Raw genomic sequence first — 27,487 nt, forward strand, 5'->3', positions numbered from 1 at the left:
TCCTGAAATCTACAATCATCTCCTTTGTTTTGTTAACATTCAAGATGAGATGATTGTTCCCACACCATGCCACAAAGCGGTCCACCAGCTCTCTGTACTCAGCTTCTTGTCCATCTCTGATACACCCGACAACTGCAGAGTCATCTGAATATTTCTGTTGATGACAGGAGTCTGACTTGTACTGGAAGTCTGAAGTGTACAGAGTGAAAAGGAATGGTGAAAGTACAGTCCCCTGTGGTGCTCCTGTGCTGCTGATCACCTGGTTAGACACACAATTCTTCAGTCTGACAAACTGTGGTCTGTTTGTCAGGTAGTCATTAATCCAGGTGATTGTTGAGGCCTCCACCTGAGTCTTCTGAAGTTTCAGACGAAGCAGATCAGGCTGAATTGTGTTAAATGCACTGGAGAAATCAAAGAACATGATCCTCACAGTGCTGCCTGCTTTGTCCAGATGACAGTGGGTTTGTTGAAGCAGGTGTATGATAGCGTCTTCAACTCCAACTCCATGGCGATAAGCAAACTGCAGGGGGTCCTGATATGTGCTGGTTTGCTTACACAGGTGGGTCAACAGGAGTCTCTCCAGGACCTTCATGATGTGGGATGTCAGGGGAACAGGTCTGTAGTCATTGATGACTGAAGGGTGAGTTTTCTTTGGTACCGGAACCAGACAGGATGTCTTCCACAACAGTGGTACCTTTTCTTGGGTCAAGCTAAGGTTGAAAATGTGTTGCAGAATCCCACAGAGCTGCTCTGCACAGGCCTTCAGGACTCGGGGGCTGACACCATCTGGACCTGCAGCCTTGTTCCGGTTCAGTCTCTCCAACTGCCTCTTCACCTGACTTCTAGAAACAGAAAAGTGGGAGGGGGAGGCAAAGGGGACAGCAGCATCTCCTGATTTGGCTGAAGACAAACTAGTGGAAGCAGAAGAATCCATGACTGAGGTGGAGGTGGAGATGTTACAGGAAAGCTGTGGGTCAGAGGAGGGTGGGATGTCTCTTTGGCTGGGAACAGGAGGGGAGGATGGTGAGCTTGTTCCTGAACTGAACCTGTGTGTCAGCTCATTTGCTCTGTCCAGACTTCCATCCATCCGATCCTCCCTCTCCTTGAGGCCTGTGATCTTCTTCATTCCTGACCACACATCTCTGATATTGTTCCTCTGCAGTTTACTCTCAAGCTTCTTTCTATACACCTCCTTGACTTTGAGCTGCTTCTGTATACTCCTCAGTAACTCCCTGTCTCGCTCCCTAAAGGCTCTTTTTTTCTTGTTCAAAAGTTCCTTTAGCTCACTGGTGATCCAGGGTTTGTTATTAGGGAAGCATCTCACTGTTCTGGTGGGGATGGTGTTGTCCACACAGAAGTTTATATAGTCAGTCACACACTCAGTCATGGCATTAATGTCCTCTCCATGTGGCTTACAAAGAGAAATCCAATCGGTTGCATCAAAACAACCCTGTAAGGCTTCTTCAGCTTCCTGTGACCACTTTCTAACAGTCCTTTTTGTGACAGGTAGTCTCTGGACAAGGGGTTTATATGCTGAATAGAGAAAAACAAGGTTGTGATCTGATTTACCCAGGGGAGGTTTTGATTTGGAAATGTATGAATCCTTGACATTTGTGTAAAACAAATCCAATGTCTTGTTTTCTCTGGTAGAGCAGCTGACAAACTGTTGAAAAGTTGGCAGTGTAGCAGAGAATGAGGCATGATTAAAATCACCAGATATTGCCACAAAAGAATTGGGATGTTGTGTCTATATCTTAGCAACAACGGAACTGATGACATCACATGCAGTGTCGGCAACAGCTGAGGGTGGAATGTAATCAGCCACCAAAACAACACTGGTGAACTCTCTTGGCAAATAATATGGACGAAAACTTACTGCCAATAGTTCAATGTCAGGACTGCAGAGACGACTCTTCACAGTAACATGTCCTGGGTGACACCATCTGTTGTTGACAAGCACTGCCAATCCACCCCCTTTCCTTTTCCTGCTCCTCTTTAAATCTCGATCTGCTCGTACAGTCAGGAAGCCCGGCAGAGAGACGCTGGAGTCGGCCTGCAGCCATGTCTCAGTAAAACACATAATGCTACATTCCCGATATTCTTGCTGAGTCCTTGTCAAGGCTAGAAGTTCATCCAACTTGTTAGCTAACGATCTTACATTGCCCATGATGACGGATGGCAGAGATGGTTTGAACTTCTTCTTTCTTTCTCTCCTCTTTGCTCCTGCTCTGCATCCACGACGCCTCCTTTTCAATTCAATTCCATGTTCAGCATAAAACCGCTTACAGAGAGAATTGGACTTTATATCCATAAGCTCATCCTCAGCCTGGAGGTACTCCACAGCCTCTTCTTTTGCGAGAAATGGGTCCATCACCCATGCGTCTTTTGAGACATGTTCATTAATATCCGAGAAACGCGAGTGCATCTCCTCCTGAAGTTCCTCCATGTGGCCGGAGAACTGTCTGGCCAAAGCATCAGGTAACTTCCCCCCTGACTGTTCCTGTAGCAAAGGAAACTGTTGCAGGTCTCCCTTTGCCAATTTATTCTTTCTATACTCCACTTTGCGCACAAACGCATCCACTGTCTCTTTGAACTCCATTACGTTGGCATCCGCGGCCTGCATGCGTTTGTTTGCCTCGTTGTACAGACTGAATATCTCCGCCAGATATGAAGTCTTAATGAGAAACTCATCTGTCATTTCGTCGGATAGTTTTTGGTTATGAACGGTTAAGAATTCCCTTATTTGGTTTTTAAGTTCCATGAAACGCACCAACACTCTGCCCTGGGACAAACAGCGCACTTCGGTATGAAGGAGGAGAGTCTGGTGCGCCTCATCCTCGTACAGCTGTGCAAAGATCCGTTTGTTGACTGGACGAGCTTTAATAAAGTTGACTATTTTTACCACAGTCTTTAAGGTTACGTTCAGATCTTCACAGAGGTGTTTGCCTGCCAGTGCCTGTCTGTGTATCATGCAGTGAAACACTAAGCAGTGGGGCGCCTTCTCCTTCAAACGGCTGTTGAAGCCTTTATTTTTCCCCATCATTGCGGCGGCTCCATCTGTGCAGCATGCAACCACATTCTTATAGGGAATATTGTGCTTTGTGAAGTACGTATCAACTACACTGAAAATGTCCTCTCCTATTGTGGTGCCTGTGAGATTAACAGACATAAGAATGTACTGTTTTAGCTCGGTTTCCTCAATGTACTGTACATACACAACGAGAATTGCCTCCTGTGCCACAGTGGTAGTTTCATCCAGTTGGACTGAAAACGGGCCTGTCTTTATTTTTTTGACGAGTGTGTTCTCAACGTTTCCTGGCATTCTGTCGATTCTGTCTTTCACTGTGTTATTGGACAGTGGTACAGTCTTAAATTTGTTAGCCACCTGCGGTCCACATAGTAGCTCAGCCATTTTAATGCAAGCAGGTTTAATCAGCTATTCCCCAATGTTGTGTGGCTTTTTGGCTTGCGCAATAAGGAGAGAGCACTCAAAAGATGCAACCGTTGCCTGCGTCTGGTCTCTTCCCGCTTTATTAAAACTGTCCTTAATGTTTTGGGGCCTGTTTGTGACAACGAGTTCCCTTTTTCTGAGGAAAAACTCTTTGGGTTTACCCACCGTCTCGGGATGTTTGGTTGTTTGGTGTCGCTTCAGCTTGCAGGGTTTCAAACTTTCATTTGCCAGTTTCTCACTGCAAAAGATGCATTCGGTTCTAATTTTGTCCATTGCTTCATTGAAGCCAAACTCAATGTAACTTTCATGGTATCCTCTCTTTTTCTTTTTGAGACATTCAGCATTCTCGTCTCTCTGACGCTTCGCCATTTTTCCATTAGCTCTCTGTTTCTGTTGCTAGGTTAGGTTTGTTCCGCTGTTGTACGGCACTTCTTTGCCTGGCGGAAGGGCATGTGATCAGACACACAGTCACAGGGGAAGAGTGGTATGTTGGTCACATGTCCGTACGCCAGTTTTTCCCAAGTCTGCCAGTGGATCCTGACAGCGTGGAGAAGTGTCATCTATTTTTAGCACATTAGATTTATTACACCCCTTAAAATCAAGGGGGCTTTGCGACCCCCCGTGGACCTTTGGCGCCCCCCTGGGGGGGTCGGGCCCCCCCGGTTGGGAATCACTGGTCTAGTCATCTAAGTCATCTCTCATGATGGACAAACACTAACTCCAATCATCACGACACAGCCCCTCATATTGACACGCCCACGTCTAATCTACCCCCAGAGACGCCGGGCAGCCTCGGAAGCAGGGCTCTAAATTAACTTTTTTGATCACCAGACAATGTGGCAAGTAAGTTTCTGAAGTTACCAGCCAATCAGAATTTCCACTAGCCACATATTTTTCTGTGCAAAAAAGACAGATGAGAGCCACTGAATTCATTTGATCAATTTATTAACTAAAGCTTTAAATTAATTTTACAGTGAAATTGGGAATGTATATCCAATTAAAATAATTACAATAATTAAACTTATGTACATACAAAACTTATTCTAACATTTCATTACTCCTCAACCCTCACATAGCCTACTATTCAGGGTCACATTTTTTGTACATAAAAAAATAATAATAATAACTTTAAAACTGATTTATATTCATGTGAACCCTGAATCTACAAAAATGGAAATATTTAACAACTTTCTAATCATGTTTTAGTGCAGATAATGCACAAAATTAAACACAAAACTATGTGCAGAGACTAATTATGGAATTATGGATACTGTGAAATGCTTAAACATCGTCCGAGCTCTCTGAACTGTCTTCGGATCCATCTAAATCAGTTCCATTTTTCCCTTTTCTCACAAAGTGTGGCCGGCGTGTGCGCAAACTGTCACCAAGCCAGATTCGATATATTCAAAATATCATCCTCCTCCCCTCCTTTGGCAGGCATATCTTTTCTCTTCACGGCCGGCTGTCCCAACCATCGCCACATTTTGTTAGTGTTTGTGTCTGTATTTGTACCAATAACACGCTGTCAAATAATGCTCCCCCTTCTCAATGCATTCATTCACAATGATGGAGCAGAGTCACCTAAATAAAGACAGAAGTGTCCCAAATACAAAAATCAAAAGGTGAATGACACCCCATTTGTGCATGTTAAGCTAACTGCTTGTTAATACGATAAGTGTTTTATTACTTTGCTTGTCTTCCTAAAGAGAAAATAATCAGACGCAGGGTAGCAAAACATTATGGGCGTGAAAACGAAACTTAGAAAATCGGCTCGGCGCATGCGCAAAGTAGCAATTCTCAACAAGCAGGAGAAATCGACTGAACACCGGCGTCTATCGTATTTCCAAACCAAGAGTGACCCACTCCCCTAGAACGGCAGCCTCGGCAGATGCGTTCCCATAGAAACTGCGCTCGTGCGTCCCGTGCATAGACTGTATATAATAATTTCGCGTCCCGCGAAATAGATGGTAAAGTTCCTCAATTATCATCGGCCAAGCCGGCTAGTGAGTTTTTTTTAATACACGCCAAAAATAACTTTCACCCGCATTTGGCGGGTTGGCGGGTGTTAATTTAGAGCCCTGCTCGGAAGTGATGAGTTTTTGTCAATTTAGCCAATGATGACCTAGAATTGTAGAAAAGAACTTGACTCTCCCACCCCCTCCTGAAGCCGGGCAGCCCTCGGCTCGGAAGCCTGGCTGTTAGTGGCGGCTTCATAACATGATTTCCTCAGTGAACGGCGGCGATTTCAGAACAAATCACTTCATTAAGCTACAGGACAACATGTTGCAGTTATGAAAGTAAATGCAGTATTGGGCATATCTTGTGTTTTGAATAACTGTTTTATCGTCAATTTAACATTGAAGATGTAGCAATTTCACCAGAGAATGGGAGAGGCTGTCCGGCTTCCCGTGTTGTCTCTGAATAGCCGCGGCTTGTCAGCATCTACAGAGTGCACCCATACACGCTAGGGGTGGCACGGATCACAAAACTCACGATTCGGTGTGTATCACGGTTTGAGGTCTACAGTTTACGGTTTTGTACGTTTTTTTTGTTTTTTTTTTACTTTTAGAAACATAATACACACCATTACACCAGTGGAACACTGTAATAATCGCTGAAAAGCTTTTACTACCAGAAAGGTAGTATTTTGAGAGAGAAAGAGGGAAGACAATGGATGATTTCAACATGTTTTACATTTATTACTCAAAAAAAGTGTCAGGAATGTTTGCTGCCATCTGGTGGCATCTACAGGACAACCACAATAGAAATGGGAAAAAAGTCTGACATGACATACCGTAGAGCTGGGCGATATGACGATATATATCGTGAGGACGATAGAAACATGTCTATCGTGACCTTTCTCCTCTATTTTTTCTATCGTGATAAACTTTTTTTTTCATCATTACAGCTAATATACATTATAATATAATTTCACATGTTAATATAACATTTTGCGTTTTTGCTATGCAAACTCTAAGTTTATAAAACTGTAAAAAAGAGAATAAAATTATATTTTTAGAGAACGTGGTTTTGCGACACTACACCGCTTTACGTCACGCGGCTTTGCATCACACGTTTGCGACATGACTGACGGAGAGAGCCCGCGAAATTTCTTTCTGGCTTAAAAAAAATGAATGATGGACGCGCTCCAAAAAGGTGTTACCACAACAGCTGTTATACAGTCCGAAACGGTTGCCAGGACACAGACACAACAAACGCCACTTTTGCCTAAAAGGGGGGGCAGCTCGGTTGTTTGGCTTCATTTCGGATTTAAGCCATCTGATACAGAACAAATGCAGCCGATATGTAAACTGTGCAGCAAAGCCATTCCCGCGCCTGATGCTAATACTTCGAACCTCTTTTACCACCTGAGGAAAAACCACGAACAAGAACACGGGAAACTACAACCACTACGATCAAAACAAACAAGGGATGAAACTACAGGAAGCTCTGGAAAGAAACTCTGCCAGCCGAAGCTTAAGGAATTACTATGGTATTAAACAGATCGAATTGACAACATATTGGATAGGCGTATTGATGAACGGATATAGAGAGGCTCACGGAGTTTTGGAAGTTTGAAGGAAGGGTACCGGTAAGTCAGTCATGCTTACTTAATAATAGCACCGCCGAGTGCATGGTGTTCAATGATTCTACACTGCTTTGGTACTGATAACAAATCAAGTTGTTTACTGTCGCGGGTATTTTAGCACATATGTGCTGGTTGTGAGTCGTGGCCGATGGACTGAAGCTAGCCTAGCCTTCTAGTAGCCGTGCAGAGTAGAACTACCAGGGAGGTTCTAGTGCTATGGCTATTTGCAGACCGGCTTTTAGAGTACCAAGAACTACTGTTTCCTCTGTTAGTTGTACTGACAGCGCAACCTTTCCTGACTGTCATCGCGAAAAACAGTAGGGTAAAGCCTGATCTGTTGGATAAATCTCTGCACGCGTCTTTGTTTTTTTTGTTTTTTAAGTGCTTGTGGTGACCAAAGCGCTGAACACTGAGCAGACGCACGTCAGTGTGAGAGAGAGAGATCTGCAGTTTTTGTTAAAGCAATGCAACGAGACACAGCAGACGCAGCAAAATGGACTCCATCCTCAAAGTTGTGAATGTCGAGCAGTGAATGTCGAGTAAAAGAGCATGTATTCACAAAGCTGTTTGTTTACTCTTATGGCCCCGAGTTGCGCTGTGTTGTTCCCGGTTCGGGGTTGCGACTCCCACATTGGAAAACGAGATGACTGGTTAAAATAGGCGATGGCGGATTTTATTCGACCCTGTCCGTCAAAATAACGGACTATGAAAAAGTCTAATGCAACCTCTGTTGTGGTATATCGTGATATGTATCGCTATCGGGATATAAAGTAATCCATATCGTGATATACTTTTTTCCCATATCGCCCAGCCCTAACATACCGTGGCTCCAGCACCTTCAACATGTTTCTAAAGCCTTCAGCCTCCACCACGCTATAGGGCTGCATGTCCTTCGCAATGAATAAATCAATGGCTTTGGAAATTGATTTTGCTTTTGCGGTGTCCTCAGCCAGAGGCTGTTTAAATGCAGCGCTGAGTGTAAAGGGCTTTTTGGCAGGCTCTCCTCTCCTCCCCTCCACTGACACACTTGGGTGATGTCTGCGCAAATGGCCGGACATATTTGAAGTGTTTCCACTAGCGTATGCAAGACGGGTTTTGCAATGCTTGCATGTCGTAATCGTTCGATCCACGCTTTTGTTGCCAGCATCATCGTAAGTGATGGGGAATCCGAAATGATTCCACAAACCTGACTTAAACAACGCTGGTGCATCCTCTATGTCCGGCCTAGGCGGCCCGCCTTCACTACTTCCACTTGCCATGTTTGTGCACGCCGCCACACCTCTTCGCTTTCGCTTCTTTGGCGCGAATTGAAACCACGTGCTAACATACGGGCTACAATGCGAACGTCTGGACACAAATAATAAAAAAAATAAAAAAATTTAACCGTGGACCCCGTACGGTTTGCACACGCCCCGCCCTGTGAGAAGCAAACCGTACGGTTCGGAGCGTCCACCAAAACAGTACCATGCCTAATACACGCATCATGTCCAGTTTTGGGACAAGACTGCATACAATTAGATGCAGAAATCCAACTCCAGATCTCTTTTTTCAAATCTGCCGGTGTTGCAAAACCTGATCATAAAGGGTCATAACACTGATCAGACTGACTAGATCCACAGTGTCAGAGGGTAAGAACAGGAGCGGAGGGAGTGACTTAATATCTTGCACACAGGTAGATGCACACGGTCCTTTGTATTGTGCATCCATGAAATGGAGCATTGAAACGCAGTCAGCCATCCCTAGAGTCAACCATCCCTAGAGTCAGTCATCCCCAGAGTCAGCCATCCCCAGAGTCAGTCATCCCCAGAGTCAGCCATCCCCAGAGTCAGCCATCCCCAGAGTCAGTCATCCCCAGAGTCAGCCATCCCCAGAGTCAGTCATCCCTAGAGTCATCCATCCCCAGAGTCATCCATCCCCAGAGTCATCCATCCCCAGAGTCAGTCATCCCTAGAGTCAGCCATCCCCAGAGTCATCCATCCCTAGAGTCAACCATCCCCAGAGTCATCCATCCCCAGAGTAATCCATCCCCAGAGTCAGTCATCCCCAGAGTCATCCATCCCCAGAGTCATCCATCCCCAGAGTCAGTCATCCCCAGAGTCAGTCATCCCCAGAGTCATCCATCCCCAGAGTCAGTCATCCCCAGAGTCATCCATCCCCAGAGTCAGTCATCCCCAGAGTCAGCCATCCCCAGAGTCATCCATCCCCAGAGTCATCCATCCCCTGAGTCATCCATCCCCAGAGTCAGCCATCCCCAGAGTCATCCATCCCCAGTCAGTCATCCCCAGAGTCAACCATCCCCAGAGTCATCCATCCCCAAAGTCATCCATCCCCAGAGTCAGTCATCCCCAGAGTCAGTCATCCCCAGAGTCAGTCATCCCCAGAGTCATCCATCCCCAGAGTCAGTCATCCCCAGAGTCATCCATCCCCAGAGTCAGTCATCCCCAGAGTCAGCCATCCCCAGAGTCATCCATCCCCAGAGTCATCCATCCCCTGAGTCATCCATCCCCAGAGTCAGCCATCCCCAGAGTCATCCATCCCCAGAGTCAGTCATCCCCAGAGTCAACCATCCCCAGAGTCATCCATCCCCAAAGTCATCCATCCCCAGAGTCAGTCATCCCCAGAGTCAGTCATCCCCAGAGTCAGTCATCCCCAGAGTCAGCCATCCCCAGAGTAAACCATCCCCAGAGTCAGCCATCCCCAGAGTCAGTCATCCCCAGAGTCAGTCATACCCAGAGTCAGCCATCCCCAGAGTCAGTCATCCCCAGAGTCAACCATCCCCAGAGTCATCCATCCCCAGAGTCAGTAATCCCCAGAGTCAGTCATCCCCAGAGTCAGCCATCCCCAGAGTCAGTCATCCCCAGAGTAAGTCATCCCCAGAGTCATCCATCCCCAGAGTCAGTCATCCCCAGAGTCAACCATCCCCAGAGTCAACCATCCCCAGAGTCAACCATCCCCAGAGTCAGCCATCCATAGAGTCAGCCATCCCCAGAGTCAGCCATCCCCAGAGTCAGTCATCCCCAGAGTCAGCCATCCCCAGAGTCAGCCATCCCCAGAGTCAGCCATCCCCAGAGTCAGTCATCCCCAGAGTCAACCATCCCCAGAGTCAACCATCCCCAGAGTCAGCCATCCCCAGAGTCAGTCCTCCCTAGAGTCAACCATCCCCAGAGTCAGTCATCCCTAGTCAGTCATCCCCAGTCAGCCATCCCCAGTCAGCCATCCCCAGAGTCAACCATCCCCAGAGTCAACTATCCCCAGAGTCAGCCATCCCCAAAATCAGCCATCCCCAGAGTCAGCCATCCCCAGAGTCAGCCATCCCCAGAGTCAGCCATCCCTAGAGTCATCCATCCCCAGAGTCAGTCATCCCCAGAGTCAACCATCCCCAGAGTCAGCCATCCCCAGAGTCAGTCATCCCTAGAGTCAACCATCCCCAGAGTCAGCCATCCCCAGAGTCAGCCATCCCCAGAGTCAGCCATCCCCAGAGTCAGCCATCCCCAGAGTCAGTCATCCCCAGAGTCAACCATCCCCAGAGTCAGTCCTCCCTAGAGTCAACCATCCCCAGAGTCAGTCATCCCTAGTCAGTCATCCCTAGTCAGTTATCCCCAGTCAGTCATCCCTAGTCAGTCATCCCCTGTCAGCCATCCCCAGAGTCAGCCATCTCCAGAGTCAGCCATCCCCAGAGTCAGCCATCCCCAGAGTCAACCATCCCCAGAGTCAGTCATCCCCAGCGTCAGTCATCCCCAGAGTCAGTCATCCCTAGAGTCAACCATCCCCAGAGTCAGCCATCCCCAGAGTCAGTCATCCCCAGAGTCAGTCATCCCCAGAGTCAGTCATCCCTAGAGTCAACCATCCCCAGAGTCAGTCATCCCTAGAGTCAACCATCCCCAGAGTCAGCCATCTCCAGAGTCAACCATCCCCAGAGTCAGCCATCCCCAGAGTCAGCCATCTCCAGAGTCAGCCATCCCCAGAGTCAGCCATCCCCAGAGTCAACCATCCCCAGAGTCAGTCATCCCCAGCGTCAGTCATCCCCAGAGTCAGTCATCCCTAGAGTCAACCATCCCCAGAGTCAGCCATCCCCAGAGTCAGTCATCCCCAGAGTCAGTCATCCCCAGATTCAGTCATCCCTAGAGTCAACCATCCCCAGAGTCAGTCATCCCTAGAGTCAACCATCCCCAGAGTCAGCCATCTCCAGAGTCAGCCATCCCCAGAGTCAGCCATCCCCAGAGTCAGTTATCCCTAGAGTCAACCATCCCCAGAGTCAGCCATCCCCAGAGTCAGCCATCTCCAGAGTCAGCCATCCCCAGAGTCAGCCATCCCCAGAGTCAACCATCCCCAGAGTCAGTCATCCCCAGCGTCAGTCATCCCCAGAGTCAGTCATCCCTAGAGTCAACCATCCCCAGAGTCAGCCATCCCCAGAGTCAGTCATCCCCAGAGTCAGTCATCCCCAGATTCAGTCATCCCTAGAGTCAACCATCCCCAGAGTCAGTCATCCCTAGAGTCAACCATCTCCAGAGTCAGCCATCCCCGGAGTCAGCCATCCCCAGAGTCAGTTATCCCTAGAGTCAACCATCCCCAGAGTCAGCCATCCCCAGAGTCAGCCATCCCCAGAGTCAGCCATCCCCAGAGTCAGTCATCCCTAGAGTCAACCATCCCCAGAGTCAGTCATCCCCAGAGTCATCCATCCCCAGAGTCAACCATCCCCAGATTCATCCATCCCCAGAGTCAACCATCCCCAGATTCAGTCATCCCTAGAGTCAACCATCCCCAGATTCAGTCATCCCTAGAGTCAACCATCCCCAGAGTCAGCCATCCCCACAGTCAGTTATCCCTAGAATCAACCATCCCCAGAGTCAGTCATCCCCAGAGTCAGTCATCCCTAGAGTCAACCATCCCCAGAGTCAGCCATCCCCAGAGTCAGTCATCCCCAGAGTCAGTCATCCCCAGATTCAGTCATCCTTAGAGTCAACCATCCCCAGAGTCAGTCATCCCCAGAGTCAGTCATCCCTAGTCAGTCATCCCCAGTCAGTCATCCCCAGAGTCAGCCATCCCCAGAGTCAAGCATTCCCAGAGTCAGTCATCCCCAGAGTCAGCCATCCCCAGAGTCAGTCATCCCCAGTCAGCCATCCCCAGAGTCAGTCATCCCCAGAGTCAGCCATCCCTAGAGTCAACCATCCCCAGAGTCAGCCATCCCCAGAGTCAGTCATCCCCAGAGTCAACCATCCCCAGAGTCAGTCATCCCCAGAGTCAGCCATCCCCAGAGTCAGTTATCCCTAGAGTCAGGCATCCCCAGAGTCAGCCATCCCTAGAGTCAACCATCCCCAGAGTCAGTCATCCCCAGAGTCAGTCATCCCCAGAGTCAGTCATCCCCAGAGTCAACCATCCCCAGAGTCAGTCATCCCCAGAGTCAGCCATCCCCAGAGTCAGCCATCCCCAGAGTCAGCCATCCCCAGAGTCAGCCATCCCTAGAGTCAACCATCCCCAGAGTCAGTCATCCCCAGAGTCAGCCATCCCCAGAGTCAGTCATCCCCAGAGTCAACCATCCCCAGAGTCAGTCATCCCCAGAGTCAGCCATCCCCAGAGTCAGTTATCCCTAGAGTCAGGCATCCCCAGAGTCAGCCATCCCTAGAGTCAACCATCCCCAGAGTCAGTCATCCCCAGAGTCAGTCATCCCCAGAGTCAGTCATCCCCAGAGTCAACCATCCCCAGAGTCAGCCATCCCCAGAGTCAACCATCCCCAGAGTCAGTCATCCCCAGAGATCCATCAATCCATCCATTTTCTATACCCGCTTAATCCGTCGGTCGGGTGGCGGGGGGGCTGGAGCCTATCCCAGCAGTCATCGGGCGAGAGGCGGGGTACACCCTGGACAGTCCATCACAGGGCCACACAGAGACAAACAACCACAGACGCTCACACTCACTCCTAAGGACAATTTTAGAGTCACCAATTAATCTAACATGCATGTTTTTGGACAGTGGAAGGAAGCCAGAGTACCCGGAGAGAGCATGGTAATTTATGTGAGTAAAATAAACATTATTTTTTACATCAGCTCATAAGTTATGTGAAACGTCCCCAGGAGCACTGTTAAAGTACTTTGGAGGCCCAGAATCAGCCCAGTGCCAGTCCACATCTTCAGGCTCAACTGTGGGTAATGCATCAGGTAAGATAAAGACTGTCACCCTACAGTATACATTTAATTTCTAAGTATAAGAATTACACCTAATGGGAAATTAATTTTGTCAAAGTATCTAATTAACATGTGTGTATATGTATGTATGTATTTTATCTTTGGTCCATCTCCATCCTCTACAGAGCTCTGTCTCTCACCCCCATCGTATGTGACCACTGTCCCCTCCATGTCTGCGACCACAGCTGATTAACCTGGTAAGTTAACAGCAAAACACCCTTTATATAATTGTTGATCATCTCATTAAGATTCAATTTAAGAAATAATCATATGATGAGGGACTTTTTAGACAAACGCACATTATTTCAAAATTTCTGGAGCAAATTTCAGTTCAGGTAACTGTTCATTTAAATCATTATTGAAGGATTTGCTTGATATTTTATTTAATTTGTACAATTGAATTGATTGAATTGAAGGGCTTTTATTTGTTGTTGCACTTTGTTGGTCTTGCACTACAAATTGTTTTTGCACATTGCTGTTGCAGTTTTTTTAAACCAAAAATAATAAACCAGATGACACCTTTACAGTTAATACGATGCTTTATCACTTGTAATGTTGTGTAAATCAACCCCAGGGCGCTCTTGTAGCTGAATTTTGCGATTAAAAACCATATGTGGAACCCTGGACATCATTCATTCATTCATTTGTATTATTGCAATTGTATTATCTATGTTATTAACTGGGCCACCCCCTTAAATGTGTAAAGACATGTCAGGCTGACAATAGGATAAACAACACTGCCAGAGTCACAATGAGTTTATAGTCGGTGTGTAAATGATCAACAACAATATTATTGGCAGAAAAAAATGCCCCAAATTCCAATTTTGCTTAGGGCCCCATGGAGGCTTGGGCCAGCTCTGCTCTCTGTAGTTATCTCCGATACTTTGTCATATACTCACTTCAGTGTTCTCTCCGGATCCTGCACAAGCGCCATCTGCAATTCTAAGTTGCAAGCCCTGGAGGTTGATGCCCACATCACAGTTTTCCACATTGTGCTGTCACCTTGTGAGTTTTATGAAACATCTAAAAACTTGGTTGTGTCCGGATAATTCTTTGGGTCCAGAAGATTACTTCCTCACAAACTTGGTGACAGACCACATGTCTTATGAGCAAAATCAAATCTCAAATCAAATTCGACTCAATATTTCGAGTGTGCAATCTGATAAAATGTTCAACCCACAAAGGCAGACAAGACGTCTGACTTTAGCTGCTCTCAGCTGGAATGTATTAGATGGATATTAGCCTGGTGCGCAGTTGCACAGCTGCATTTGGAGTGTTTTGTTTTTTTAAAAAGTGCCTGCTAGGTGTGATTATACATGGTAATATAATATTGTGATGTACACCGTTTTTGGCATTTGTGCTTGTCTTTAGTTTTAGTATGAATCCTGTGTTTAATTTACTCATTCTGCCTGATGCAACTTTTCTATGCTGTTACCTTTTAAAGCCAGATGAAGCATCAGCGTTGCATAATCATTCTCTCACACATGATTTTTCTTTTAAATATTGATAAACATACAATGTTTTAAAAAAAAATGTTTTAGCATCTCAAATGTCTTTTTTTAAACGTGTCTAACGTAGCAATATGCCATCATTGGATTACTATATTTTTAACTGCACAAGACACCTGTCCTTCTACAGGCTTGATATGCCTCATCGACACTTAAAAAGTATGTCATTCCAGGTGCACTGTATAGACTATAGAGTACCTTCACTTTTAAATGGCCCGCGTATTTACTACCTGATATCAGACCTTCTTTACCAGCGAGGGTCTGATGTGAAAAACACAAACTGGGTGCGAGACTGAAAGGACAGCTCTGAATATGTCATTTCAGCACAGTCCTGTTGCATCCACATGCTACCATTTTAACTGTTGCCAACAAAATTTCATTGTACTATTTCTCTCAGCACAATGACAATAAAGTATCTGAAACAGAATCTGACAAAAGGACCAATTAAAGACCCATTTAAACAGACTGTAAAGATAACTAAGAAGCTCAGGCTTCTCTCTGGCATCTTCTTCCTTCATCTGATTTGGATCATGAAGACTGTCTTAGACCCTTTGATCTATGCCAACCAGACTGTTTTTTTTAAGTACACATTGGTCTGGCAGATACAGCATCAATAAGATCTTTATATTATTGCTTAATTATGTTAAGCAAAACTAATTGATGTTCATGTATGAATGTTTATGATGAATCTGCTGTCTTTGCAGTTCTTGACATCCAATGGAAGAATCTGGAGAGTCCTGTAATAGACTCTAGGATAAAACCAGAGCAATATACCGTCAACTTTAATTCAATCTGTTCATTGAACCAGATACTTACATATACAAATGTGCATCTTTTTAAGATTTTATCATTAATGTGTGTTTTCTTTAAATGTCTTTTCCAGTCTGGTGTTTATCAAAAAAGGTTTTATGCAGTAAATTGTTGAATAGTTTAAATTCTTAAAAAAGACAAGTATGTGAATAAGCAACAATAACTACTTTACTTCTTATTGTAAAAAATGCAGTTTTGTTGGGTGTTCAAGTGATCTGTTCCACTGAATTTTCAACCCTATAAAACCACTGACTTTTGGAACTTTGCCATCTTGACCATCTGCAACATTTCCATTTTATCAATGTTTATTTTCGATGTCATCTTGATTCTTTGTGCTCAGTTTTGTCTTAATATCCATATTTATCAGAAACTAGTCATCAGTTTTCCAGTGTTGTAAATGCGTGTCTATCTTCCTGCTAACTCTGCATTGTATAGTCCCATTTTTTTTTCTTAATTTGGTATAAGGCAGATTTAATTTATTTTGCATTGTGTAGCCTACATCCAATGTTGTAGAACTTCTTTGTGAGGAACCAGCGTGTCAAACTCCTAGACCATATTGTTGCCCCAATATGGCCCATGTTAACCATGGGCCATATTGTTGCGACATTATTATCAAAAATGAATACTGCAGTGATATAATTTATCTTTAGGGATTAATTGTCAGACTGGGCTCAGACAAAGAGGGGAACCAAATGCAGGACCCATAGGCAGAACTCTGGATAGCAGTCTTTCTCAACAAAAAATAAATAAATAAATAAAAATTGCCCCAAAGGGGAAACAGAAAATCCCAGACTGAGCTGGATCAGACTGAGCTGGATAAAACTGAGCGACAAAGTATCAAAATAAACCGCTGCATAAAAAAGCAGGAAAACCAACAAGCCAAAAAGAAAAACAGGAATGAAACAGAACAACAACAGAATGAACAAAACCCAAAGTATCAAATAAACTTACTGAAGACAAGTGAGGAGCACGAGGAGGGTAAAGCGACCAAGAGAGCACAGAGACACACGGAGGAGGTGAGGTGACAATCTGGCAGGGTTAGGGTTAGGGTTAGAATAAATACTGAACACAGAGACGACATCAAGACACAGGTGAGGTAATGAGCATTGATTACAGGAAGAAAGCTGACGGAGACAGAGAAGGGAAAACAAGAAAACAGAGAATGAGACGCCACAATAAAACTGGAAACAGAACACACAGGGACGCAGACATGACATTAATAATGTATTATTGAGTTGAACTGAATTTAATTGAACTAAATTCAATGACTTGTGGGACAACCCTCTACAAAGCTTAAGTTTATTGTTTTCCATCATAAACAGAGAATAAGAACAATCCCAGGTTTCTCTTCAGCACTGTAGCCAGTCTGACTAAGAGTCCGAGCTCTGCTGAGCCAGTTATTCCTTTAACTCTCAGCAGTGATGATTTCATGAGCTTCTTTATTAATAAAATTGTTTCTATCAGAGAGAAGATTGATGGAGTCCTTCCCACTATTATCAGTGATGTATCATCAGGTACAGCAGCTTTAGAAGTATCTTTAGAACCTGATTTATATTTAGACGGCTTCTGTCCAGTTGATCTCTCTGAACTAACAACAGCAATAGTCTCTTCTAAACCATCAACTTGTGTTTTAGACCCAATCCCAACCAGACTGTTCAAGGAGGTTTTCCCATTAATTGACACTTCCATATTGGATTTGATAAATCTGTCTTTGTTGACAGGATATTTACCTCAGACTTTTAAGGTTGCTGTAATTAAACCTTTACTTAAAAAACCTACTCTTGATTCAGAAGTGTTGGCTCATTATAGACCTATATCCAATCTGCCTTTTATGTCTAAAGTTCTTGAAAAAATAGTTGCAGCTCAGCTTTGTGATCACTTCCACAGAAATAATCTGTTTGAAGAGTTTCAGTCAGGATTCAGAGTGCATCATAGCACAGAAACTGCACTGCTGAAAGTTACCAATGATCTCCTCTTAGCCTCTGATAGCGGATTTGTGTCTGTGCTTGTCCTGTTGGATCTCAGTGCTGTATTTGATACGGTCGATCACAGTATCTTATTACAGAGACTTGAACATGTTATTGGGATTAAAGGAACTGCATTAGGCTGGTTTAAGTCATATTTATCTGATAGATTTCAGTTTGTTCTTGTAAATGAAGAATCTTCCTCACAAACCAGAGTAAGTCATGGAGTTCTAACATGCTAACATCTAACAGCAGAGATCATATTTCTCCAGTTTTAGCTTATCTTCATTGGCTCCCTGTTAAATTCAGAATATAATTTAAAATTCTTCTCCTTACATATAAAGCTCTTAACAAAGCTCCAAATACTTCCAATTTTCTCAATAGTATAGAGTAAATGATAACATATTTACTCAGACTTGGGTGCGTAACTGTGTTAGGGTTCCTCTATAATCAAAGCTGGCTTGCGTAATACATTGGTGCAAACTGCTTGGATTCTTTTGCTTGCTACTTTATACCAGGTGACAAGCAGTCTTACCTGTCTCCCTCTTCTTTGTTGCCCTGTTTTTCAGGAAGCTCTTGGTCAAGAGAGGAGGAGGTGCTTCCTTCTCGGCTGACTCCACTGTTGCGTCCTGGGCTGTTGTCAGTAGATGCTCTTTCTCCTCCTCCACCTGCAGGATGGGGGTTTGCCCCATCTGTGTGCTGCTTCAGAGTCTGAAGCTTGGCCAAAGGGATGATATCACATCCCTGAGGCCGGTGCCACACGGTCCGCTGAGTGGAGGCATTATAGTAATAGAAGCGTGAGGTATTGGGGTCAAACAGCTCCCACCACTGGTTGTCACCGGTCCGCTTGATGCAAACTCCCTGTGGAGGGTCCCACACACACTCGCCTGTCAGTAGGTTGGCATACATACGCTCCCTTGTGCGGGGTTCAATGATCTCCACCCATTCCAACCTGCAGAGGGGAAAGTTCAGAGGTATTTTTTAAATTAAACTAGTAATATATATGTATACATAATATGTCTTTACAATAGATTGTGTAAGTTAAAGTGAGCAAGCGTTTTAGGGGTGTTTCTAAAGATTTCTTCAGTAGGAACTAGTGGTCTTTGTGCAAAAAAACACTGATAGGCTTGAGAAAGTGAAAAGCTACACAGAGATGCGTGTGTTTTTATTTTTATTCATTCTGCCCATGGAATATGGAATGTACAATAAATACCCTTCCATGAATGAAAATGAGCAGGAAGTAGAAAATGGTTAAATACACTTTGTATTCAATGTATAGCAAAATCTTTCTTATTATATATTATCTTTAAGTGAAAGACCCTAAACAGGATATGTGCTGAGGATACATACTGAGGATACATGCTGAGGATACATACTGAGGATATGTGCTGAGGATACATGCTGTGGATATGTGCTGAGGATATGTGCTGAGGATATGTGCTGAGGATACATACTGAGGATACATGCTGAGGATATGTGCTGAGGATACATACTGAGGATACATGCTGAGGATATGTGCTGAGGATACATACTGAGGATACATACTGAGGATATGTGCTGAGGATACATACTGAGGATACATACTGAGGATACATGCTGAGGATACATACTGAGGATACATGCTGAGGATATGTGCTGAGGATACATACTGAGGATACATACTGAGGATAAATGCTGAGGATACATACTGAGGATATGTGCTGAGGATATGTGCTGAGGATACATACTGAGGATACATGCTGAGGATACATACTGAGGATATGTGCTGAGGATACATGCTGTGGATATGTGCTGAGGATATGTGCTGAGGATATGTGCTGAGGATACATACTGAGGATACATGCTGAGGATACATACTGAGGATACATACTGAGGATACATACTGAGGATATGTGCTGAGGATACATGCTGAGGATACATACTGAGGATATGTGCTGAGGATACATGCTGTGGATATGTGCTGAGGATACATGCTGAGGATACATGCTGAGGATACATACTGAGGATATGTGCTGAGGATACATACTGAGGATACATACTGAGGATATGCTGAGGATACATACTGAGGATACATACTGAGGATACATGCTGAGGATACATACTGAGGATACATACTGAGGATATGTGCTGAGGATACATGCTGAGGATACATACTGAGGATATGTGCTGAGGATACATGCTGTGGATATGTGCTGAGGATATGTGCTGAGGATATGTGCTGAGGATATGTGCTGAGGATACATACTGAGGATACATGCTGAGGATACATACTGAGGATATGTGCTGAGGATACATGCTGTGGATATGTGCTGAGGATACATGCTGAGGATACATGCTGAGGATACATACTGAGGATATGTGCTGAGGATACATACTGAGGATACATACTGAGGATATGCTGAGGATACATACTGAGGATACATACTGAGGATACATGCTGAGGATATGTGCTGAGGATACATACTGAGGATACATGCTGAGGATATGTGCTGAGGATACATACTGAGGATACATACTGAGGATACATGCTGAGGATACATACTGAGGATACATACTGAGGATACATACTGAGGATATGTGCTGAGGATACATGCTGTGGATATGTGCTGAGGATACATACTGAGGATACATGCTGAGGATATGTGCTGAGGATACATACTGAGGATACATACTGAGGATACATGCTGAGGATACATACTGAGGATACATGCTGAGGATACATACTGAGGATATGTGCTGAGGATACATACTGAGGATACATACTGAGGATATGCTGAGGATATGTGCTGAGGATACATGCTGTGGATATGTGCTGAGGATACATGCTGAGGATACATGCTGAGGATACATACTGAGGATATGTGCTGAGGATACATACTGAGGATTCATACTGAGGATATGCTGAGGATACATACTGAGGATACATGCTGAGGATACATACTGAGGATACATACTGAGGATATGTGCTGAGGATACATGCTGAGGATACATACTGAGGATATGTGCTGAGGATACATGCTGTGGATATGTGCTGAGGATATGTGCTGAGGATATGTGCTGAGGATATGTGCTGAGGATACATACTGAGGATACATGCTGAGGATACATACTGAGGATATGTGCTGAGGATACATGCTGAGGATACATACTGAGGATATGTGCTAAGGATACATACTGAGGATACATACTGAGGATATGCTGAGGATACATACTGAGGATACATACTGAGGATATGTGCTGAGGATACATACTGAGGATACATACTGAGGATATGCTGAGGATACATACTGAGGATACATACTGAGGATATGTGCTGAGGATACATACTGAGGATACATGCTGAGGATATGTGCTGAGGATACATACTGAGGATACATACTGAGGATACATGCTGAGGATACATACTGAGGATACATACTGAGGATATGTGCTGAGGATACATACTGAGGATACATACTGAGGATATGCTGAGGATACATACTGAGGATACATACTGAGGATACATGCTGAGGATATGTGCTGAGGATATGTGCTGAGGATACATACTGAGGATACATGCTGAGGATATGTGCTGAGGATACATGCTGAGGATACATACTGAGGATACATACTGAGGATATGTGCTGAGGATACATGCTGAGGATACATACTGAGGATATGTGCTGAGGATACATGCTGTGGATATGTGCTGAGGATATGTGCTGAGGATATGTGCTGAGGATATGTGCTGAGGATACATACTGAGGATACATGCTGAGGATACATACTGAGGATATGTGCTGAGGATACATGCTGTGGATATGTGCTGAGGATACATGCTGAGGATACATGCTGAGGATACATACTGAGGATATGTGCTGAGGATACATACTGAGGATACATACTGAGGATATGCTGAGGATACATACTGAGGATACATACTGAGGATACATGCTGAGGATATGTGCTGAGGATACATCCTGAGGATACATGCTGAGGATATGTGCTGAGGATACATACTGAGGATACATACTGAGGATACATGCTGAGGATACATACTGAGGATATGTGCTGAGGATACATACTGAGGATACATACTGAGGATATGCTGAGGATACATACTGAGGATACATACTGAGGATACATGCTGAGGATATGTGCTGAGGATACATACTGAGGATATGTGCTGAGGATACATACTGAGGATACATACTGAGGATACATGCTGAGGATACATACTGAGGATATGTGCTGAGGATACATGCTGAGGATACATACTGAGGATATGTGCTGAGGATACATGCTGTGGATATGTGCTGAGGATATGTGCTGAGGATACATACTGAGGATACATGCTGAGGATACATACTGAGGATATGTGCTGAGGATATGTGCTGAGGATACATACTGAGGATACATGCTGAGGATACATACTGAGGATATGTGCTGAGGATATGTGCTGAGGATACATACTGAGGATATGTGCTGAGGATACATACTGAGGGTATGTGCTGAGGATACATACTGAGGATACATACTGAGGATATGTGCTGAGGATACATGCTGAGGATACATAATGAGGAGACATGCTGAGGATATGTGCTGAGGATACATGCTGAGGATATGTACTGAGGATACATACTGAGGAGACATGCTGAGGATATGTGCTGAGGATACATACTGAGGATACATACTGAGGAGACATACTGAGGATACATACTGAGGAGACATGCTGAGGATATGTGCTGAGGATACATACTGAGGATATGTGCTGAGGATACATACTGAGGATATGTGCTGAGGATACATACTGAGGATACATGCTGAGGATATGTGCTGAGGATACATACTGAGGATACATGCTGAGGATACGTACTGAGGATATGTGCTGAGGATACGTACTGAGGATATGTGCTGAGGATATGTGCTGAGGATACATACTGAGGATACATACTGAGGATATGTGCTGAGGATACATGCTGAGGATACATACTGAGGAGACATGCTGAGGATATGTGCTGAGGATACATACTGAGGAGACATACTGAGGATTCATACTGAGGAGACATGCTGAGGATATGTGCTGAGGATACATGCTGTGGATATGTGCTGAGGATACATACTGAGGATACATACTGAGGAGACATGCTGAGGATATGTGCTGAGGATACATACTGAGGATATGTGCTGAGGATACGTGCTGAGGATATGTGCTGAGGATACATGCTGTGGATACATACTGAGGAGACATGCTGAGGATATGTGCTGAGGATATGTGCTGAGGATACATACTGAGGATATGTGCTGAGGATACATACTGAGGATACATACTGAGGATATGCTGAGGATACATACTGAGGATACATACTGAGGATACATGCTGAGGATATGTGCTGAGGATACATACTGAGGATACATGCTGATGATATGTGCTGAGGATACATACTGAGGATACATGCTGAGGATACGTACTGAGGATATGTGCTGAGGATACGTACTGAGGATACGTACTGAGGATATGTGCTGAGGATACGTACTGAGGATATGTGCTGAGGATATGTGCTGAGGATACATACTGAGGATACATACTGAGGATATGTGCTGAGGATACATACTGAGGAGACATACTGAGGATATGTGCTGAGGATACATGCTGAGGATATGTACTGAGGAGACATGCTGAGGATATGTGCTGAGGATACATACTGAGGATACATGCTGAGGATATGTGCTGAGGATACATACTGAGGATACATACTGAGGAGACATACTGAGGATACATACTGAGGAGACATGCTGAGGATATGTGCTGAGGATACATGCTGTGGATATGTGCTGAGGATACATACTGAGGATACATACTGAGGAGACATGCTGAGGAGACATGCTGAGGATATGTGCTGAGGATACATACTGAGGATATGTGCTGAGGATACGTGCTGAGGATATGTGCTGAGGATACATACTGAGGAGACATGCTGAGGATATGTGCTGAGGATACATGCTGTGGATACATACTGAGGAGACATGCTGAGGATATGTGCTGAGGATATGTGCTGAGGATATGTGCTGAGGATACGTGCTGAGGATACATACTGAGGATATGTGCTGAGGATATGTGCTGAGGATACATGCTGAGGATACATACTGAGGATATGTGCTGAGGATACATGCTGAGGATACATACTGAGGATACGTGCTGAGGATATGTGCTGAGGATATGTACTGAGGATACATACTAAGGAGACATGCTGAGGATATGTGCTGAGGATATGTGCTGAGGATATGTGCTGAGGATATGTACTGAGGATACATACTAAGGAGACATGCTGAGGATATGTGCTGAGGATACATACTGAGGAGACATGCTGAGGATATGTGCTGAGGATACATACTGAGGAGACATGCTGAGGATACATGCTGAGGATACATACTGAGGATACATACTGAGGATACATACTGAGGAGACATGCTGAGGATACATACTGAGGATACATACTGAGGATACATACTGAGGATACATACTGAGGATACATGCTGAGGATACATGCTGAGGATACATACTGAGGATACATGCTGAGGATACATGCTGAGGATACATACTGAGGATACATGCTGAGGATACATGCTGAGGATACATGCTGAGGATACATACTGAGGATACATACTGAGGAGACATACTGAGGATACATACTGAGGAGACATACTGAGGATACATGCTGAGGATACATACTGAGGATACATACTGAGGAGACATACTGAGGAGACATACTGAGGAGACATGCTGAGGATACATGCTGAGGATACATACTGAGGATACATACTGAGGATACATGCTGAGGATACATGCTGAGGATATGTGCTGAGGATACATGCTGAGGATACATGCTGAGGATACATGCTGAGGATACATGCTGAGGATACATACTGAGGAGACATGCTGAGGAGACATGCTGAGGATACATGCTGAGGATACATACTGAGGAGACATGCTGAGGATATGTGCTGAGGATATGTGCTGAGGATACATGCTGAGGATACATGCTGAGGATATGTGCTGAGGATACATGCTGAGGATACATGCTGAGGATATGTGCTGAGGATACATGCTGAGGATATGTGCTGAGGATATGTGCTGAGGATATGTGCTGAGGATATGTGCTGAGGATATGTGCTGAGGATATGTTGGCCCCCATCACTGCACATAAAGGTGATGGTGCACTCAGGACACATCAGTGAATGGAGCCTCTGATTATTTGAATACTCTGTCTCCACAAACACACCTGCAGCTGTGATTTTCCATGAGGCGGATGAACCAGAAACCTGCGCTAACTCATTCTACCGCGGCTACCTGGTGGCTCTGACTGCGGAGACTACATGTTCATCCAGCGCGAGCTGCAGCACTCAATGTACTCTCACGTCATCAGTTTCATAGATGAACTGAATCCAGGACTACAGACTCAAACGCGGCTGTTCGCGGACTTCCGAAGGAGGATAATTTCTTACTGAGCAGGCTGACTGACATTAGGGTCTGGGTGGAGGTTTGATCCCAGCGCCTCTCCACGGGAGGACCGGGATGCTGGAGCCATCAGGTCCGGCGACCCGAGCCTCAGTACAAAGCTGAGCGGGGCTCGGAGCTTGATTAGCAGCCAGCATCAAGCATAAAAACGACGTTAGGTTACATTCCAACGAAGTGACGGCAATGTAGACCGACAGGTGCAGCACTATCATCATCATCAGCAGCAGCAGCAGCAGCAGCACCAGCAGCATCCTGCCGACACGTACACCGTCACCGCTCCCTCCGAGGCGGCAGCTAGCCACGCAAACATACCCCGCACAAGCGAACCAGTCGGAATGAACACGCACATTTTCTGGATAAAAAGCGTTGAATGGTGGGAAGCTAGCTTATCCGCGCAGAAAGCAACCACAGCGCCGCTAGCTCCGGGCTCGTGCCTCCTTTGATCGACATCAACGGTGATCAGGACAACACATTCACGCGCGTGTTCTTAGGCTTACCTCTCTGCCATCTTCCCGGTGGATCTTAAAATCCTTTAACAGTAAACTCCACAACGCCTCCCATGTTGCTGAAATTGCGGTAGCCGAATTAACCGAGTCACTCCTTCAAGACAAAAGTCAAGATGCCAAGTGTTACAATACAACTTCCGGTTGTTGCCTTCAGAATAAAAGCATGAAGGCGAATCATGATCATGTCACTCAATCTTGGTCATAGCCAACAAAACACTGCGTTTCAATTTGAGTTTGTATCAACACTAAAAGAGAATTTTGTGTGTGTGTATATATGTATATGTATATATATATACAACTACAATATCAATGTATGCACATTGGAGCGTACATAATGGAGCACATTACATGATATTAACCCATTTCCATATTTGTTATAAACATGAAAGGAGGCTCAGAATTATATTACACTTATTCCTTACTTGTCCTCCTACGGATGTTCAGCAGATAGTCAGAGGAGGTCGGCACCATAATAACACATTACATTGGTCATAAAGAGATGCAGATATTGATCCAAAGAACTACACCACATAGCTATGATTAATTTATTAAGTCGTCGATATAACATCCGGTAATAGCTCAAGTAACTTGACGTATAAGGTCACCACCATTTATTGTGGTACCGTATTCGTGTTAAATGACAGGGACTACATGGAAGCTGTAGGATTCCTGTCAGTAATCACTCCCTGCTCACATCACAACAGATTTCGGGGAGCGTCTTCATCATGTTGTCAGGATGTGGAGGCCGCAGTCAGTCCAGCAGCCTGTGTGCCACCAGGTGCAGCAGAACCACACCAGACACCAGCCATGTTTGTCAGGGATGAAACTCAGTCGTCTTATTCGATTTTTTTCAAATGGAGTTCTGCATTGTATCTCACAAACACACCCCGTATGTGTGTATATATATATATATATATATATATATATATATATATATATACACACACACACACACACACTATATTTCCAAAAGTATTCACTCAGCCGTCCAAATAATTACATTCAGGTGTTCCAATCACTTCCATGGCCGCAGGTGTATAAATTTAAGCACCTAGGCATGCAGACTGCTTCTACAAACATCTGAAAGAATATTTCGCTCTCAGGAGCTCAGTGAATTCCAGCGTGGTACCATGATAGGATACCACCTGTGCAACAAGTCCTGATCTATCGGGTTGCGGTCAGGACTCTGTGCGGGCCAGTCAAGTTCTTCCACACCAAACTGGCCCATCCATGTCTCTGTGGGGAATCCAGCCTTACCACCAGGAGCACCTGTAAGCACACAAGCAGAGCAAAAACAAACAAATAAACAAAAGGCACAAGTAGCAGGAATAACATTAGATTTTATTAACAGGACAGTGCATATTACAGTTTTTCTCTATTGGTTTGGCTCATTTCTTGAAACAGAAATTACATTCTCAAAACCACAAGATCATTTGGCATAACACTCTTATAGTTCAGCACAACACCATAGCTAACCTGCAAAAGCACATATATCTCCCAAAACTGTTCACCCATGCTTCAGACCTGATTTCTTTCCCATGAAAAGAGTCAGTGCCACCCAAATTGCAAAGATCTTTCTCAATTGCCTAGGCTCATCAAGGAATATACAGACTCTGTCTCTGCCTACATCTCCAAGTGCATTGATGATGTCGTTCCGAAGGTCACCGTCAGGTGTTTCCCAAACCAGAAACCCTGGGTAAATGGCAAAGTATGTGCTAAACTCTTGGCACGGTCGTCTGCCTACAACTCAGGAGACCTGGAGGCCTTGAGGAGATCCAGATACGACCTCCAGAAGACCATCAGAGATGCCAAAAGATCCTACAGGGACAAGCTGGAGTCCGTCTACCACAGCCCTGACCCCAGGCGCATGTGGAGTGGACTACGCAACATCACAGGCTACAGAGGAAGGAATAGCAGTGATGCCCCGCCCGCCGCCTCTCTCCCAGACGAGCTCAACACCTTCTACGCTCGGTTTGAGG

The 27,487-nt window shown here is 44.9% G+C and overlaps 1 protein-coding gene across 1 annotated transcript in view; it reads right to left on the reverse strand.

Moving 5' to 3' along the window:
• Positions 1-25,637, reverse strand: part of arhgap39 (Rho GTPase activating protein 39) — a 169,048-nt gene extending 143,411 nt beyond the window's left edge. The window contains exons 1-2 of the mRNA XM_075484569.1: positions 25,500-25,637; positions 18,040-18,456 (exon numbers count right to left, since the gene is read on the reverse strand). Coding sequence (XP_075340684.1) covers positions 18,040-18,456; positions 25,500-25,510 — 428 coding nt within the window. The 5' untranslated portion in view covers positions 25,511-25,637. The remainder of the gene's footprint in view (positions 1-18,039; positions 18,457-25,499) is intronic.
• Positions 25,638-27,487: the final 1,850 nt, after the last annotated feature.

The sequence above is a fragment of the Odontesthes bonariensis genome, chromosome 15 (genome assembly GCF_027942865.1).
Source record: "Odontesthes bonariensis isolate fOdoBon6 chromosome 15, fOdoBon6.hap1, whole genome shotgun sequence".
Taxonomy (NCBI): domain Eukaryota; kingdom Metazoa; phylum Chordata; class Actinopteri; order Atheriniformes; family Atherinopsidae; genus Odontesthes; species Odontesthes bonariensis.